General features: G+C 39.3%; 1 protein-coding gene across 27 annotated transcripts in view; it reads right to left on the reverse strand.

The window, feature by feature from the left end:
• Kif21a (kinesin family member 21A) overlaps positions 1-18,834 on the reverse strand; it is a 116,806-nt gene that overhangs the window by 25,121 nt on the left and 72,851 nt on the right. For 14 of the 27 annotated variants that reach the window (XM_075960397.1, XM_075960395.1, XM_075960394.1 and 11 more), the window contains exons 12-26: positions 17,008-17,046; positions 12,944-13,034; positions 12,079-12,205; positions 11,493-11,681; positions 11,071-11,270; positions 10,251-10,358; positions 8,686-8,754; positions 8,270-8,484; positions 8,008-8,161; positions 7,623-7,817; positions 6,960-7,061; positions 6,099-6,264; positions 5,599-5,619; positions 2,269-2,329; positions 1,603-1,657 (exon numbers count right to left, since the gene is read on the reverse strand). In XM_075960397.1, coding sequence (XP_075816512.1) covers positions 1,603-1,657; positions 2,269-2,329; positions 5,599-5,619; positions 6,099-6,264; positions 6,960-7,061; positions 7,623-7,817; positions 8,008-8,161; positions 8,270-8,484; positions 8,686-8,754; positions 10,251-10,358; positions 11,071-11,270; positions 11,493-11,681; positions 12,079-12,205; positions 12,944-13,034; positions 17,008-17,046 — 1,792 coding nt within the window. The remainder of the gene's footprint in view (positions 1-1,602; positions 1,658-2,268; positions 2,330-5,598; positions 5,620-6,098; positions 6,265-6,959; positions 7,062-7,622; positions 7,818-8,007; positions 8,162-8,269; positions 8,485-8,685; positions 8,755-10,250; positions 10,359-11,070; positions 11,271-11,492; positions 11,682-12,078; positions 12,206-12,943; positions 13,035-17,007; positions 17,047-18,834) is intronic. The other 13 variants (XM_075960400.1, XM_075960396.1, XM_075960388.1 and 10 more) reach the window with 3 other exon arrangements.

Consider the following 18,834-nt stretch of genomic DNA (forward strand, 5'->3'; position numbering starts at 1 on the left):
ACAACATGTATGATAGTGACAAGGCAGAGTCATAGCCAGACAAGACCTTCCAAGGCCACAGTAATGACCAGCATTTGGATTGCACATATGTGCCAGGGGCGTTTTTAAATGCTGTGATGTCTGCAGTGGAGAGGTAACTTATTCACAAGAGAGGACAAGAAAGCACAGGGATGCTGAACATCTCTCTGTGGTAACTCAAACAGAAGTGACAAAGTCAGCCGAAGGTGAGTCAAAGGCCACTAACACCCCTGTGCTGTCCAGCCACAAGTGACCAGCTCCCTCAGCATGTAACTGCTTTAAAGAGAGAAAGGCAAGAGAATGAAGAAAGGAAGTGGGAAGGAATTAAGCCAAAGGAAAATCCACTGCAGTGAAGTTCAGCTAAACTCTAACATTGCTTAACTTTAAATGCTTTGTTAATAAAAATTTTTCATTTTTATTTTCAGTGGTTTTTTTCTAATATCCTAAATAATGAGTTTACGCTCCTCATTGGAAAATTCACTATGTTGTATTCTGCTGTTTATTCTATGTCGTTAACACAGCACTGCTGTGGGCCTTATTAAAATCATGAAATGACTTCACTATTCAAAGGGAAAAAAGGAAATGAGTCCTATGTTGTATCTTTCCAGTTCAGAAGCAGCAAGTAAAAGAAAAGCTTTGGTGATCTGAAATGAGAACGCCCTGGGGACACCTTTTACCATCTTGGTTCTTCCCACAGCACAGGTGGGAAGGCAGAGAGCCCTTCTCCGGGCTAATTCATAACCACAGTGGATTATTTTGTGGCCCTCACTTCCCAGGTCTCTTGGGCATCTCACGTAGGCTCGCTGAATAGGCTAGGCTTTCACAGAGCCTAAAACAGGAAACCCTGTGAGATTCTATCTGCTTTTAAACCACCAAAAAAAAAAAAACCTGAGTTTTGGTAGCTTGTTTGATCATTCAGAACAAAATACAAACTATATACTGGAAAGCAAGTACTTCAAGACCATACAAAAATCTATTGATGTATTTTCACCAGACTCATGAGTATTTTCTAAAAAAGAAAAAAAAGAAAGAAATTAAATTTTATACTAAAAATCCATATTTAAGACTTATCATGGGGAAAATGGAGGATCTGATAGCCTTGGACTGATATTCCTACAAAAAAAGAAAACTGATCAACACTTACTGGTGTTTATTGCTGAGCTAGGGCATGGTTCCTAACTCCCTCTCCCTAAATTTCTATTATAAATAATCTCAGAATACTTTAACAAGGAAGAAACACTTAAAAAAAACAGTGCTAGAGTTTCACAAATCGTCACTTAAGTGACTGATACTCACACCATCATAGAGTTTACCACTTCACTAACCAATTGTTAAGACTCTGCTTCCATTCTACATTGTATCATGAAGAAATAGTGTAAGAATTTAGTAAACCCTAAGTCTCGAGTGAGAAGTTTTTAAAAATTTTTTTGAATTATTCCTTATAGAGAAGATAAAATTAGTTCCTTATGGACGAGAGAAGCTGAGCTTCTGCTCTACTGAGAGCCAGACAGGAAGCTGAGCAGTTCACTCGTGAGATAGAGAACAATGGGAAAACAGTTGCCTGACATTTGTGACGTTCCTTACCTTGTTCTTTGATTTCACTTCACCACAGAGCTTCATGAGGTCTGAAGACAGCGTGCTGCATATAAATAAGGACCAATTAAGAGATTAAATTCAAAATTACTACACAGAACTGCATGTCCTTTATGTGTACAATTATGAAAAAAATAAAGTCTGTGGAAAACACAGAAAGGTAACATTTGAAATTCAGATAGATTTATTAAAAATTAATCCATTTTTCTTCCTTAAATATTTTATTTTGAAATTTATGACAGGCATGTCTTTGGTTTTCATATTACTGTTCCTAGGGCTATTATTGACCATAAAATTAAAAATTATTTCTATTTTAAGGTAATTGCTTAATGCAGTAAGGGTTGAGGGTTAACAGTCTTATATGATGGCCTGGAGACACGGCTCAATGGTTAAGAACATTTACTGCTCTTATAGAGCATCTGAGTTCGTTCCCAGAACCACAATGAGTGGCTCACAGCGGCCTGTAGCTCCAGTTCCAGGGCATCCGATACCCTCTTGTGACCTCTGCAGGCTCCTACACTTATGTGCGCAAATCTCCACAGACATACACAAGCATACATAATTAAATACACAAATACACATAGTTAAAATGAAAGAAAATCATAAAAGAGAACACTACGGAAGTAAGCCAAGTGTGGCGGCCTCTGCAGCTCTTACCTCCCCTCCGACCCCGGGCTGTGTAAAGGTGCCTCTTCGTCACTACTGTCCTCTTCATTTTCTACAAAGAAGGGAAAAAACGCCAAGTGTTGCACGAGTTGGATGGGGACCTCATCCCCAGGCTAGACATACACACATCAGCTCAGCATCTCAACACCGGCACTTTGGTGTGGATTGCTAAATCAAAATAGACTGTAGAAAAAATACTTCTAAGAAGCGCCTTTGTTTGCATGTGTTAGGATGAGGAGAAATGTACGGAACGTACAGGAAAATGATGAGTTTGAACGGTGAAACATGGAAAAAACGGTATTCAGAGAATGGGGATTCGGTTATATATTTACCCAATGAGTACACACCTTTACTTTACATGAATACTTTTTGTATACCGGTCCTATTCAAACACATACATTCACTGATGAAAAACAAAAGCTCACACAAAGGCTGCACCAGCTCCCATCAGTACACTTGGCCAATCACTAGCCTCCTGAACACATAAACTTTCTAATACTGTACCAATTATGCAAGGTACCTTCCCCCGTCTCAAAATTTTGAGTAGAAGGAGCATATATGAAGCTATTCAGATGTCACACAACAGCATGCATGTCATCCACAGGGACACGGAAGACAAAGACAACAGGTGTGCATGCAACAGCTGTGCCAACTACTGTAAAAAACTGCCACATCAGCAAAAACTGTAGCAGGCAAGGAAAAACAGAAATAACTAGGAAATCGGCAGCTTGAGACCGCTACAAACATAAACTAGTTAACTGTCAACCATCCCCTAACACACATGCAGGTTTTTAAAACTCGCATTTTATAACAAAGTTATTCACAAAACGAAATAATGTCATGATGTAATTTAAGTGTATAATGTACGGCGTTCACTATGGACACGGATCAACCAATTCCTTCCTCTCTTCTAATATTCCCTTCCTTCAACCACGGAGTACACACCTTGGAGAAAGTTTAGTAAAGATTGGAAATAATATCTAAGATGGAACCATATCTAGGATTCAGAGAGGGGAAGGAAATGGTGGTCTTGAAGACAATATGCATCTTAAACCCTTTTCTTCAAAAGAGTCCTCTGTTTGAGGACTTAATCCTCAAACAGAATATTGAGTGTCTAGGATAGTTGAATTAGTTATTAATATAAAATTGGGGCTATAAAGAAATGGCGAGGTATGGCACTTTCGAATGAGAACTATCCCTTACAGGCTCAGGTATTTGACACTTGGTCCCCAGGAAGTGGAGCTAAATGGTGAGGCAGTGCTGCCTTGTGGGCGGAAGAATGTCTCTGGGGATGAGCTTGGGGCATTTACAGCCTTGTCCCGCCCCTTTTCCAGTTTGTTCTCTCTGCTTGGTGTTTGCAGTTGGATGTGATTTCCTACCCTTTTCCTTACAGACAGTGGGGGAAATGAATAGAACTTGAGACATAAGGCAGAAGTTCAAACTCAGTTTTAAAGAATACTTAACTCCTACTTATGAATATACGCCTTCCAGAGGGATAACTTATGCTTTGTATATACACAACATGGTCAGAGCCAAGAGAACCCCATCCCAGCCGGTCACCAATTTAGATACGTCTTCCAAACTGAAACCGATGTGAAGTACTTGCTCTGGGGAGCCAGCACACAGTCCTTAGTGCGAGCACAAGCCTATTAGATGTGCTTCTCACCGAGCAGCACTCAGATTCAGACAGACACAGAACTCCCAGGTGTTCTGCTCGCCCGTACCAGGGTAGACTTTACCACCTAACCTCCCTGGAAGTGAACCAAATGTTTGTGCTTCTCCACCATTTCTTAATAAGTTTTTATATAAAAGGGATGTGTTGGCATTCAGAAGTCGCATATGAAACAGAACTAACGCAGAAGCTCTGTGACTTTTTCCTGTAGAAACACCTACTTGCAAACCTTGGCTACTAGCACCTTGGCTAACTTCCAAAACACCAACTCTCCCAGTATCCCTGGTCAACGACAAAACAATAAAGGATGCTCACGAGGTCTAAACTATACAAACAATGGTTGATGCTGACTAAGTGCTTTCTGTATGGGGGCCTAGAATCTGGTACAAGTTAGGCACATATACTAAAGACCCTTGGCTCCAACAGGAACCTTGGGTGGTGATCACTGTCCAGTACATTTCCCTGGCTCAGCCTGCCGTGTTTGGTTTCTAGGGCCTGCACTCTCTATGGTCTCTCACGGACAGAAGCAAACAAAGGAACTTGAACGTGGCCTCCTGTGGGCTCGTCTGTGCGCTTTCCCTTATACTACAGTTGTATGTTCTTATAATTCTCAATAAATCTTAACCACACATACAACTATATGCTAAGTTCCATGAGGCTCCTAGAAAACCTGTACTAGAATAGGGGTACAGTAGAATATATGCTCCTAATAAAGATAGGAATAACATGAGAAAAGCAAAAATGTTCCTCAAAATGTTTAGGATCGCTAAGTGTAGTAAGGGGTGGGGATCCCGCCTTAGCCTCTAACGTTAAGTTTCACCATTATAAACCGTGTACTTTTCCTGCAGAGCACTGATCTGCTGGTACACTCCTTAGCTGTGTGACCCCTCGTCCTCTTTTTGTTTTATATACCAGCTCAAATCCCATACCCTCCCATATCTGGCAGAGATGGCTCAGAGGTTAAGAGCACAGGTTGTTTTTCCAGAGGTTCTGAGTTCAATTCCCAGCAACAACATGATGGCTCACAACCATCCATAATGAGATCTAGTGCCTTCTTCTGGCATGCAGGTGGAATACTACACATATAAGTAAATAAATCTTTAAAAAAAACTTCTATGTGCAATGATCCTCTATAGTCTCTTCTACATTGAAAATATGATGCCTATGATTATAACCACGATATTAGTGTGCTCCAAGTCCTTGTATTTTATTCCATTTATAAAAATATATATTCTTAATTTTCTTTTTTGAAGGAATAGATAAGACTATATACTAAAGGAAGTTATCTATGAAGTTAAAACAATGGATGCAAGTTAATACATATATTTTAAAAAAATTAAAAAGGAAAATAGACTGCATGTTTTCCTGTAAGAGAGAAAGCGTTCAGAGAACATAGCTAATCCTACAATTGAGCTCAAATGACGGTTAGCTCAAGCCCACCTCTTTAAACATCTAGGGATTTCAAAATCAAGAATGTTTAACACAAAGATTTAGTGGGTTTTGGTTTTTAATCATGAATATGTTTCAAAGAAGGTCATGCAGAAACAGTGGCTACCCACGAAACGCTGTGAACTATGTGGCACAATTAGTGCACAGGACAATTAGTGACTCATGCAGCTGTCGACACACAGAAAGCTAAACATACTCACCTAGTGGGGCGCTATCTAGATCTGGATAAACAACAGCAGAAGGAAACAAAAAGCAATACTCCAATCAAAACAGATCCAACGTTAAAAGTCTCACATAGCACAAGATCACGCTCCGATGTTAAGATACACGGAACAGATGCCATAACAAACACAGATGCATTTTAGCACAGTTAGGTACGCGGCGTAGAGGGAATGAGACTTGGTTAATCTTTTAAGTCATTTAAATAACCAATTCAGAAACGTTCCTCGTCTCCTTTATCCAGAAAAGCCAATGGTTTAATAAGGTTAAGTAACCTTAAGTGAGTAATTTTCTTGCAATGACAGTAACTACTTTCCCCCAAATTTACATACACATGCGAATTAAAGTAAGAATATTTATTAAAAGTCTAAGTACGTATAGCATCTATTCAAACAAGCCATAGAGGAAGGAGATATAGATACAATGTCCAAAGAGCAAAGCCACCATGCAAGTCATCGACGTAAAATTTAATCCAAATTACCTTGCAAAGCATGGCCTAGTAAGGCATCCAGCTCAGGGTTTAACTCGGCCTTCTCCTTTAACATGTGGAATAAGAGCTGGTTTTGTGTAGCACTGGTGATTTCAGTTTGCTTGAGTCGACCTTCAAGGACTTTAATCTGAGCCTCTTTCTGGGCAGCCTGAAGACCCTGAAACAACCAGAGAAGCAAACTCTTAGATCATAGAAATCAAAGCCCACTACATTAAAATGCTTAGGATGCTGACTGTGATATCAGACAGACCTTAATGCAAACCAGCTCTTCTGCTTGCTTTGTTAAGAGGTCTCAGAGCAGTTTCCCTGTCTGAGAGAGCATCCTCCCGACCCTCAGTTCCTGTGTGAAGAGCTATGAATCAAGACCTCCTTGGCTGGCACGTGGCAAGGATGAAGTGTGAGAAGGCTGTGTAAAAAGGGTCTAATGCAGGTCCAGCATGGGGAGCAGGTGACTCAGCTGTCACCGCCTTCAGCAACTGGGAGGAAGTGTCCGACCGGTGACAAATTAGGCTTACATTCAAAGAAGTAGGGTGGTATTTCTCCAATCTGATTTTCTTTTGAGGTGTACAGAGCTAGCAGCAAGCCAGTTGTGATACAAAATCTGTTTTCCCTGAAAATCTTTTGTTGAAATAAAACAGGCTTTATTTTTTCTTCGTTTATTTGTTAATATACAGAGCCAGTAAAACCAATACAGATGCTCATAACGTTTTACGTAGCTCTAAAGAAAAATATTTTATTTTTCAGTTAAGAATTTTATTGCACTCTATTTTCACTAAGAGGAGGGTGACTGGAAGAAGATATTCAAAACTGAAATGGTCAAAATGTAGGCTTTCGAGAAGAGTTAAATCTCACCTTATTGATGCCCATTGACAAGAAGTGATCCAGCAGGTATCTGGCTTCAGTAAGGGTACAGGCATTAATGACAGCAGTGACATCCAGTGTCTCACCTTCTTCCTACATCAAACCAGTGGGGAATGATCATTATTTAATTTGGATTTATTTAAACAGAAGACAACAGGCTACGGAATTGACTTGACAGTGTGGATAAATCAATAACCTACTCAGGAAAATATTACATGATTCTCACAATAAACTTGTGTTCCAGTCAAAAGTAGACATGAACAGCTAAAAATTCAATGCAAGACATAATAAACGATGCATGTATAATATAAGAACATCACAAGGTCAGAATAGAAATCAGGAGAGTAGACTATCTGTTCTATGTATAAAACCTAAGAATTAGATTAAACCAATAAATAGAAAATGACAGAACATAAAACTCAACATGCTCTTAAAGATATACAAGACAAAAGTTCTTCTCCTTAAGCTATTAAATAGCTTTACAATCCTGACCATCATATCTACCCATACTTCTAGCATCTGGTAAGGGCAGGAGGATAAGAAACTAAAGGACATCTTTATTTACACACACAGAGTCTGAGGACAGCCAAAGTGAGAGACCTTCTCCCACAAACAAGTGAAAACAAGAAACAAGCTGTCTTTTACAGTACACACCTTTGCCTCCTCCATCTGCATGATGTTAGCTTGACAGTCGGCAATACTGTCATTGATGTAATCTATATTCGCAGTTAGAGACTCCACCTCTTCACTGATGCTAACCACGTTTTTATCTCCCTCTCCACTCTCTTTCACTATCTTCTCTCTCCTTTTTGAAAGTTTCTCTCGTCTTTTTGTGAGTTCTTCCCGTTGCTATGAGAAAAGGAAAAAAAAAATCAAAGAAACCCATATTGGAATTAAGAAAATTTTAAGAAAACTCACACACAGTGCAGTCAAGACAAAAATGACATTATAGAAGCAGACAGTGCTTCCAAGAACAAGTATGGAAGAGCAAGACTAACAGCCAGCTAAGGAGGGAAGATCTGGCTTCTATTTCCCATACCCTGAGGAGTCTGTTCATGTCGGCCTCCATGTTGGAAATGGTCATTTTCTGCATGATGATGTCAGTCACCCGGCGTTCAAGGAGCTGCCATTTCATGCGGGCTGTCTTGGAAGTGAACACCCGGCCAGTCAATCCCTTCCTCTGATATTTATTCCTGTAATCAATTACAAAGACAAATATAACTACTTATGACCTATTTACGTAGCATTCAATATGAACACACACAAGGACCGCAGCAGGGCAATTCAAAAGTCAGCAGGACCTGGTTCCGTTTGTTGTAGGTGTTGGTAACGCCTGGACCCTTGCCACAGGAATCCTCATTTTCTGCTGGGTGCCTGCCCTGGATGCATCTGCTTCCCCTGCAGCTGCACTGGAACCTGTGTCCTGGACAGGGCTGTCAGACGAGCTCAGCTTCCGAGTGACCTTCCCAGCTACTTTATCAGACATGGGCCTTACTTGCCGACGGAGAGCTGTCACCTGGAATAGCACCAGAGGTTGGTCTAAGCTTTGTCTGTAGAAATGTGTGTTACACGGACTAGGTAGAGTGGTAGAGGATTTGCCTATCACATGCAAAGCTCTAGATTTAATCCCCAGCGCCACAAAGTAAAAAGAAAAGAAATACATTATTTTCCCCAAAGTCAAAATGGGCCCTCCAAATGGTAAGCTTGCTTACTGTACCTCTTCAGTTTTACGTCGCAGAACTACTTCTTGATTTCTTTTCTGGGCTTCCAGAAGTCTAAGTTGATGCTATAAAACAAGATTCAGCACACTGAAATGGACAACTGAATCACAATGTAGTGCTCTGCTCTTAGGCTAACACGCTCCCTCTTACTGCCAGGAAACACAAGTTCTTCGCACGATCTGGGCTGATGACCTCATACCCATCATAGGGCTATTGCTACTTTAATACAGCAAGCGATGCTGAAACAGCCGTCTCTGGGCTGGTGAGACAGCTGAGCAAGTAAAAGCAAAAACCCAAGTTCAAGCCCCTGAAAGTACATGGTGGAAGGAGAGAACTGCCTCTCGAATGCTGACCTCTGACCTCTACACTTGCACCATGGCATGTGCATGCCTACACCATCCACCAATCAAACAGGGGTGGGGGTGGGAACAAAAAAAAAAACCAATCAAACGGAAAGTCATCTGCATGCTTACTGTTACTACCAGGGTGGTGCTTACGAAGTGCAAGTGCTTTTCTAAGCGCTTTACAGATGCTTCTCATCCAGTTGTTCTTAGACACAAACAGTAGAAGACCTGTCTATTTTTCAAGAGTCATGTTTAATACATACAATAAGTAAAATTGTTTTAAACACGGGAAAACATACACTCATGCAGTTAGGCCCTGGATGGTAACTTGGGTGTGCTGGCTAGTTTTTGTCAACTTGACAGGAACTTGAGCCACCAGGGAAAAGGAAACCTTAACTGGGAAGTTATCTCTAGCAGACTGTTCTGTGGGCGTGTCTGTGGAGGTGTGTTCTTGATGAATGATTGATGTAGAAGGCTCCAGTCTACTGTAGCCAATGTCATCCCTAGGCAGGTGGTCTTGAGTTGTAGACGCAAGCAAGGTGAGCAAGGCATGGGAACCAAGTCGGTAAACTGCTTTCTCCATGGTCTCTGCTCAGTTCCCGCGTTCTAATGTGAAGCAATATTTTTTTTTACATTCATCAATAAGATTAACGTGAAGATGTGGGGCCAGCAAGATAGCTCAGGGGGTAAGAGGCACTAGCTGCCAGGATTGACAACTGAGTTCCATCCCCAGAACCTGCATGGTGGAGGAGAACTAACTCCTGAAGGTTGTCCTCTGACCTCTGCCTGAGCACTGTGGCACCTGCACTTACTCTCGAGCTCCCGCTCCCTCCCATCCTCTCTCCTCCTTCTCTTCAACTAACCATAATAAAAGTAAAGGTTTTAACAAAAACAAGGGTGTTTTTGATGAATTAGACTACCTTCAAAATCTGAATTCATGAAAGTAGAATTCTGAAGGTGAAGACAAAAATGCTTCCTGTTCTCAGAAAATTATCTTTTATCAAGGACCAGTTATCATCCCAGATGATACATCCTGGTCACCCCGCTTGGCAATGAATCGGCCCTAAATAGTTATACTGAATTACTATAATCGAGATGTGATAATAAATGTCATTTTATATAACTAATACTTATTGCCCTCAACCTATACTTACGATAGTTAAAAATTTTTGCCTCCATTCATAAAACAATCTTGCACAATGGCAGAATCTACTCACATCTCTTTTGCGTTGATCCTTTTTCAGTTGGGCAATTTCCCTGTTTCTCCTAGACTCTGTCAGTCTGGCTTTCTCTTGTTCTTCTTTCATTTGTTTCATTAGACGAACCTAAAGTTAGATATATACATTATTGAACTTACTCCATCACCAGATACATTTGGTAAATTACATGGAAGCATGTAGAATCCACAGTGTATTTTAGTCAACTAGATGATTATATTTTCAATGAACTTTTGTCAGGTTAGCTAGTGCTCTATGTATGAAATTTTGATACTTAGTAACAGTAGCTGAGTGAGTCCGAAACAAGTTCTATAACCTCTGTCTGTAGGCTTTGACTTGTTCATCTACAATGCCCTTGTGTACTGTGAAAACTCAGTCGATTGATACTGGAAGATGCTTATAGCAGAGTCTGGTACAGGGAAAGAACATAATAAATGTGGCTATGATTATTACAACAACCATACAACATAAATTATTCACTTCTTAAGTCATGTCCATGTGATTATTTTAAAGAAGCTGCCTTGATTTTGGTGCAATATTTAAGATAATCCCTACTCAAAAATGGACGTAAGCATGAAGTTTCCTTGGCTTTGCGCTACTCTACGCATGGAAATAATACATATCAAGCTCTAGATGTTACCTGTCAGTGAAGGAGAACATGATCAGACAGACAGACAGACACAGGAAGCTGAGTACCTGTTTAAGCTGGTAGGAAATATGGGCTACTCTTCTATTGACATAAGAGCGAGCCACAATAATAGTTCTGTTTCAAGCTCTCAAGCCCGTCATCCCCCGAGCGGAACAGGGACGGTACCAGTACCTTTGTCTTCTTCATTTCCATGACATCCTGCTGCAGTTTCTTTAGCTGTTTCTCATACTGAGACTGGTTCTTCAGCAGCCTGGCATGCTCCTTCTGGGCCGTTTGCAGTCGCTGTAACTCTTTGTTCATGGCATGGAGCTTCTTTTCATATTCACACTTCACTTTCTTTGCCTTTTCTTCCGAGTATGACTCTACCGAGCCTGGGTGCAAAGGGGAAAAACGCAGGGTTCTTGTAAGGCACGGCTTTTCATTTCACAGACTTGGAACAAACACCCAGTTCCCAGGCTGAGATCATGCCCGAGCTCTTCTTTCCTGGAGGTTTGGGCTCACTTGCTTTATTATCTACTCAAGTCATTCAGTGATGGCTAAGCTTTGCGACTGACGGGCTTTGAAGGCAGACAGCGACGCCACGGAAGACCCACCTAAGTTCTGGAGCACCTGGTCTCTCTCCAGCTGTGTGTCCCGGATCTTATGCTGAAGCATCATCAGCTTCTCCTCATACTGCTTCTTCAGCGTCTGCAGCCGTTTCTGGCTGTTTTCGAGCTCATCAATCAGCTTCTGCTTAATTGCAATTTCACACGTGATATTCGCTAAGTCGGCTTGATAGTTAGCTATTCACAGAAGACAAAAATACTGAGAGTAGGCCAAAAGATCGTCATCATCATACCAAACAAGAATGTAAAACCATTATCTACATTCATGCAGTCGCTCGGCAGCTGTGTGGGGAAGTTCCCGGCTACACCATACTCTAAAAAGAGACTGTTCACGGTGGCCAATGGCGGGTGCCAAGTGCACTGAAGAAATGTGGAAATCACAGTGACTAGATCTAATGTAGAAAGGAACAGCTCTTTGGCCTAGAGCATGCACGAGGCTAGAGTAGTCTTACAGGTCATATTGTTTTCATTTGATATAAAATAGAAAATGTAGAGGTTCCCACCAACAGCTTCCCAATGTGACCAGCTCACTTCCCGATGTGAGCTTCCTGCCTTCCTGCTAAGGAGTAGGTACCTTTTTCATCTGACTCGGAGTCAGAATCGTCAGAGCTCTCTCCCCCTTCAATGTCATCCTCTTCTTCATCTTCTTCTTCCTCCTCTTCCTCCTCCTCTTCATGATCACTCACCTCCTGATTGTCTTCCTGCAATGTGATTTGGGACTGTTAACAGCACAGTATTGGCAAGCAAACCCATCTCCTCCGTAGGAGAGGTGCGGAAAGACAGACCTGTCATATTGTGTGTGTGTGTGTGTGTGTGTGTGTGTGTGTGTGTGTGTGTGTGTGTGTGTGCATGCTCCTGTATGCTCTGTACATCAACACTTATCCATGCAGATGCTGGAGCAGGATGTCCAGTGTCTTCCTCTGTCACTTTCCACCACACTCCCTTTAGCCGGGCCTGTCATTGGCTCTGAACCCAGTGCGTGGGTTAGGCTGGCTGGCTGGTGAACTCCCAGACAGAATCTGTCTGTCCTGCCATGCCAACTCGGATCGCAGGCCATGCTCAGTTTTTACACAGATGCCAGGGATCTGGGAAAGTCCTCACACTTGCCATGGGGCGTCTACCCACTAAGCCACCTCCTCCTCGAACACTGAATCTTCCTTTTCTTTAGTTCAAAACCACTGCAAGAGTTTAAGGTCACTACGCACTAACTTTGTCCTGCAGAGGTCTTCATCTCTCACAGTATCTCATCTGCATGCACACACAATTTTCACAATGCACTAGCCTGAGATTTGTCATACTTAAGAACTGACCACTCTGAAAAAAAGCCCTCAAGGAAGCAGGAAATGGCAGATATGATTTAGTTCACAGATATGACTCACTTCCATCTAGTTTGTGTATGTTAGTGACCACAATTTATAAGTTTATTCTCCCATACTTACCGCTTCCAATCCATTATTTTCTTTCTCTGAAATGCCCTTTTCTTCTTTCTTCTCCTGGTCAGTGTCTGCATTATCCTCCTTCCCAGACACACTTCAAAATCAAAAAGAGAGAAAAGGAATATGAGATAAGTACAAGGGAAAGTCTTCACTTTTTTTCTCTCAGATTTTTAAAAAAAACAATTTGTAAAAACGAAATCAAAGGGTTAATCACTTAACTAAGCAAAGCTGCTCTGTCTGATGATTAGAAAAAACAAGGTCTCACCACGTGACCAACAATGTAAACATTTACAGCACTGAAGCAAGTTTCTCTTCTAGAAATACTGACAACAGGCCACACACCTAAGTGTAAGAGCTGATGAGACAGTAATGGCCAATGAAGTGGAACACACCGCAATTTAAATTCAAAAGAACCCCAAATGGAAAGTTTGGGCTCCCATCTAAATTCATGAAAACGTCTCTCATATAAATAGAAAGCTACAAAAGGATGCTTTTTAGTATCCTAATAAATTTAAGATTAATTTTACAGCTTCAAAAATCACTCTGCCACAGTGAGTCTGTCTCTATGGCTGTATCCATCAGTGTTATGGTTATTCTTAGGCTGTCTGCATAGCATATGGCGTTTTCTCATTATATTAGGACTCAAATTCCAAAATATTATATTAGGACAGTGTGGGTCACCAAATTCCAAATTGACTGAAGGTCAGGCTGTCCTCTGACTGACTCAGAAATGGCAGAGTCTGCTACAAGTTTCACCATAAAAACTGGAGCCGTTTGCTACAGGCACAACCACACAATGGTTAGGGCTCAGCTCATTTAGCTCTGGTAGCCAGTCCTAAGCAAAGGACAAAGACTACAGTGAGTGAATTTTTTGCAGACCCCAATCACTCTGATCTTTCTTGGGTTTAGCAGGCATAACAGACTACGCACAGACGTTACACTAGACTCAGATGTTTTAGTAAAGTAATGTTAACAAAGCAAATCTTATATAATCTATATGGTTTGTGTTATTGGTGGAATTTTAAACTCATTAAGATTAAAAAGAATAGTCAAATACAGCAATATTTCCAAAGAAATTTTTTCTAGAAAGCATTTTATGATAGTCACTTTACCATTAGATATTCTGCTAGATAAAGAGCTTCCTGATTCATACCTAGGCTTATATCTAGGTTATAAGCAAATAATTTGACCTCATTTGGGTTCTGTTATTATTATTTAACTCTAACATTTAACTCCAGGTTCTATTCTTGCATATTTTTTATAGTCAGAACAATAATATGAATATTTTTCCTCCTAAGCAGTTTCCTTTTTAATTTTTTATTTATGTGATTATTTATTTGATCTGTCATTCCCATTGAGCTAGAAGTCTCTTGAGAGTAAGAACATATGTATATGATTATCACTCATTCATCTACAGCCTGCACAGAATAAATTAAACTAGTTTTTATTAAATGAGTCAATCCTTATTAATACCTGTGTTTGAGTACTCCTATGTGTCTCACATATCAGCTAAGTTAGAGTGGAAAATAAGGTTTGAAATATTATAAAGATGCATGGAACACAGTAATGCCTTTGGAGTGAGAAGTAAAGGCCAATAATAATAGCAATATAGAGCTGGAGAGGTGGCTCAGTGGTTAAGAGCACTGTTCTTCCAGAGGTCCTGAGTTCAATTCCCAGCAACCATATGGTGGCTCATAACCTTCTATAATAAGATCTGGTGCTCTCTTCTGGCGTGCAGGGATACACTAGGCAGAACATACTATATACATAATAAATAAATCTTTTTTTAAAAAAAAGATATAGCAATACAATAGTCATAACTGGAGTCAAACTGCAACAGACTTTCATGGATGTCATTAAATCACCGTATTAGAGGAAAATAAACTGGGAGAAAACTAGGAACCATATGGAGTGAACAACTATGACAAATGGAATCATATTCAAAGGCCAGTAACACATACTCAAATACTACTGCGCTAGAGGCTGATCCCAAGGCTTAAGACACACAGAGGCTGCGTGGGGAAAGAGGGTCACATGGGTCATTAGGTTGCTTCCTCCCCACTGCTCTCTTACTTCCTATTAGTGTATATACAATCTCCACTACTGTGGCTTCTTATATTACACTATGTGTGAAATTCCTTTCCTCTGGTTTATGGCCACACACCTTTAGTCTGAGTAACTGACTACCACACCCTCCTGCTCCCTCAAGCAGCCTAGCAAATGTTATCATTGACTTATACCTCTGATCATAAATTCTCCTTGCACTCTGATACAGAAAAACCAGCATCATAGATATGTATTAACATGCTTCTAAAAAATACTTGTAAAGCTTGAGCTTTAAAGGTGAAATTGATAATACTGTATCTAAAGCAGTCGAGTTTTCTTTGGTAAATGTTAACAAATTGATACTCCCAAATGCTATCTAAGGAACAATGGGTCATAATTAAATCTGTACTCTATACAAAATTAGAATCTAGAAATTAAACTCTTCATCTGGCAAACAAAATAAAGAAATAAATGTGCCCTTGAGAAGTCTTCCACACAAAGGACTAAGAGCAGACATCCCGACTGCCAGAGTGAAGTGTCCACGTTCCCAGGAGCTTGTTAATACAGAATGTCAGGTTCCACCTGTGGCTCCTGCAGCAGACTTTCCTTCTTTGAAACAGTCATGCAAGTGTATTTATGATGGAGCTATAATCCTAGAACACTAAGCTGCCCTGCATCTGCTTTCCTATATGATCACACGACAGTCAGAAGTAGCTTCCATTTCCTAAGTCTATATGTATATTATATACACACACGCATACACATATACACACATATTTCAGGAACTGAGTAGTTTAACGTAGCAACATGTTTCCACATGTATCTTTAAAGGGTCATTGTATTGTCAGCTTTAAATATTTTTTTTAATTTTTAATTTAAATATTTAAAAAATATAAAATTTTGCATTTATATTTTTTTAGTTCTGTGGATCAATAGACTGGCCCAAATTAATGACCTTTAGTTGAGGCCTGGTGTGAACTACAGACAATTAGAATTACATTCTAGTTGCAGAACACTTTTCAAGTTACAAACTCATAGAATATAAGCTCAGAAACTTTAGACTCAATATAGCATATGGAATACAATTGAGGTGAATTCATTATAGACTAATTTATGGTTTGAAAGATTTAAAGTAAATTAGTCATTTGCATATTGTGTACAAATTTTAAAGTTCAGCTTTAAGAGAGGAACTATGATCTCTAATGCAGAGCTGTATTTCTTTTGAGACTACTTAATCAATTCGGTGACATGATTTGGTGACTTGTTTTAGAAAACTCAAGAAAGAAAGGCTCTAATACCAAGGAAACACTTGCTATCTTAAGTAAATAGTCATATTCAGGCTCCCTGAGTGGGGACCAGCAGCTCACTGCTGGGTTGTAGATGGAAGAAAGGGAACTGTTCACATTTTAGTATTTGCTTGGAATATGTTTGAAAAGTTAAAAAAAAAAAACATTTTTCTAGTTTAAATTCCAGGATTCCTTGTCAATCTGACCTTTAGGGCAGTCACAGCTCCTTTTACCCTTTTACCATTTTAATGTTTCCTACCAAAATTACAGCAAATAAGGAAGAGAGGTGTCTACCTAAAGCTAGTATTTACTACAAAAAAAATGTTAATCACTGCCCAGTTACTAATTCCCACTCAGTTCACAAGCACCCTCTAGGTACAGAAATGCTGATGCTTGCTTATTAATCAGATGGTGCAGGTTTGTTTATTTACTAAAAACAGGGTTAAGTAATCATCATACTTCTGGCAATTTATTTGAAAGTTAATGAAATGACTTGCATTTTAATTCAATTAATTACAGAGTTCGTTATTCTTAAATACTTTAACTTTTTCTACCTTTTTTTAAAACAAAAATCATTCCTTTCGGGAGTACACAGCTAATCTAGTCTGAAGCAGCCTACAATTCTATAGTCTACAATTTCTACAATGTGCTTGCAAATGGAAAAGAAGTATTTAAATGACATTTTAATTTTAAAAACAAAACAAAACAAAAAAAAAACCTGGGAAATATTCCAACCTTCTTTCTTCTCGATTGCTTTCCTCAAGTTTCTGTAGCCTTCAAATCGCGAGGCACAGTATGGGAAGGCCAAGCCAATGAGGGCAAACCAGACAGTAAAAGCAAAAGTGGTAAGAAGGGAAAATGATACATGAGCTGGAAGACGTTCAAATAAACCGTAAAGATATCATTAAAGGACAATACACAGTAAAAAGGCAATACATTTCCTAAGAATACAAAGTAGAAAGTCAGTAGTATCTTATCCAAGAAGAAAATACAGACAATCAGTGGAAACTTTTAGCAGTAAGATGCAGTCTCAGTTTACATGAGTTGATAAGCCCTGTTTGGATGTCATTGCTATTTTAGCAAGAAATAGATCAATCTTTACATTTTTTTCCCCGAAAGTAAGCCTACTTTCAACAACATCCTCTTCCTTTTAAATATTTCAAAAGTTTTTTATATAGTATCATTAAAAGACCTTCATTAAGTAATGCCTTTATACCATAATGATACTAATACGACACAGAAGTTACAAATTTAAGAACTTGACTTTATTTTACTATACATATAATCATCACTAAAGCTAAATTAAAAAAACTAATATCAAAATTATATGAGATGGTATTACAGACAAATGAGTATGGCTGTTATACGAACAGTGAAAAGTACGTTCTTGTGAATTGAAGATAAAATTTTAACAAGGTTGGCATTAAAAATTCACTACTAAAGGGCTTATAACTAAGGCAAAGGTGGAAATAAAATGAGAATTTTAGTACTTTCCATTAGTAACACTGTTCTTTAAGTGGAATATCAAAAAAAATCTTTAAATTTACAGATATAGATTTCAAATATAACTTAAAGAATATCCAATATACAAAGCTTAGGGATCTTGACTCAATGGAATGTACTATATATGGATATTTGTCATGTAGGCAATATAGCTGTGCTAGCCTCCAATTAGGCATATTGCAATCTGCATACAGCATACTCTGTCTAGAACCCCAAAATTCCTCTTATAATTATCAATATTTACAATAATAAACAGAGCTGATTTGCCAATTATTAAGTCAGTTCTCTTTTAATCTTATTTGCGGTGTCATGTCATTTTTCGTTCTTGGGTTGTTTTTATAAAATGAGACTAGCAATCTGAGAAAGTTCTGCAGAGGGATATTCACCAGGGACCAGACAGTTGAGCACAATGACTAGGAAAAGGGAAAGTCTACAAGAAAAGATCCGCTTTTCCGGAGTGTCCAACGAGCACCACTGCATCCAAGTGCAGTGCAGCCTGAGAGACTGAAGAATGTTGTTCCGTAGTTCATCCAAAGGTGGATATTCAAAGGCACCTGACTAAATGTGTGAGTGGTAAATTTTCTTTATCTGCGTGCACAAAACAGTGCCCCCCCCATCAGTGTAACTTAGGCTTGCATTGATAATAAAGTACCGTGCTTAAAGTAGATGGCTTCTTGGTAAAGATTACAAATGGTCTACAGGACAGATATGAAAAAGTATTTTCCAGTCTTACTATTTCATCTATTTTATCAGGCAAAAGCTTATTAGCATGCATTTTCGCAAAAATAATCAAACAGAGGTATTAAGTACCTATAGTCACTATAAAAATATCAAAAATATTTTATTAGGATCTCTATTATCTTTCATCACTCATACTCAACAAGTGATTAAAGCAATATCTGAATTAAATTTAAAAGGGAAGTATAGACTCAGCCCATGACCTTGAAAACACATTCCTGCTTCCACTTACTCATGAACACAAGCTACCTTGGCCCTAAGAACGAGTCACACTATCTACACAAGTAAATGATAAACCATGGGAAAACATCTCAAGTTCAT

This window comes from Microtus pennsylvanicus, chromosome 2, assembly GCF_037038515.1.
Source record: "Microtus pennsylvanicus isolate mMicPen1 chromosome 2, mMicPen1.hap1, whole genome shotgun sequence".
Classification (NCBI taxonomy): Eukaryota; Metazoa; Chordata; class Mammalia; order Rodentia; family Cricetidae; genus Microtus; species Microtus pennsylvanicus.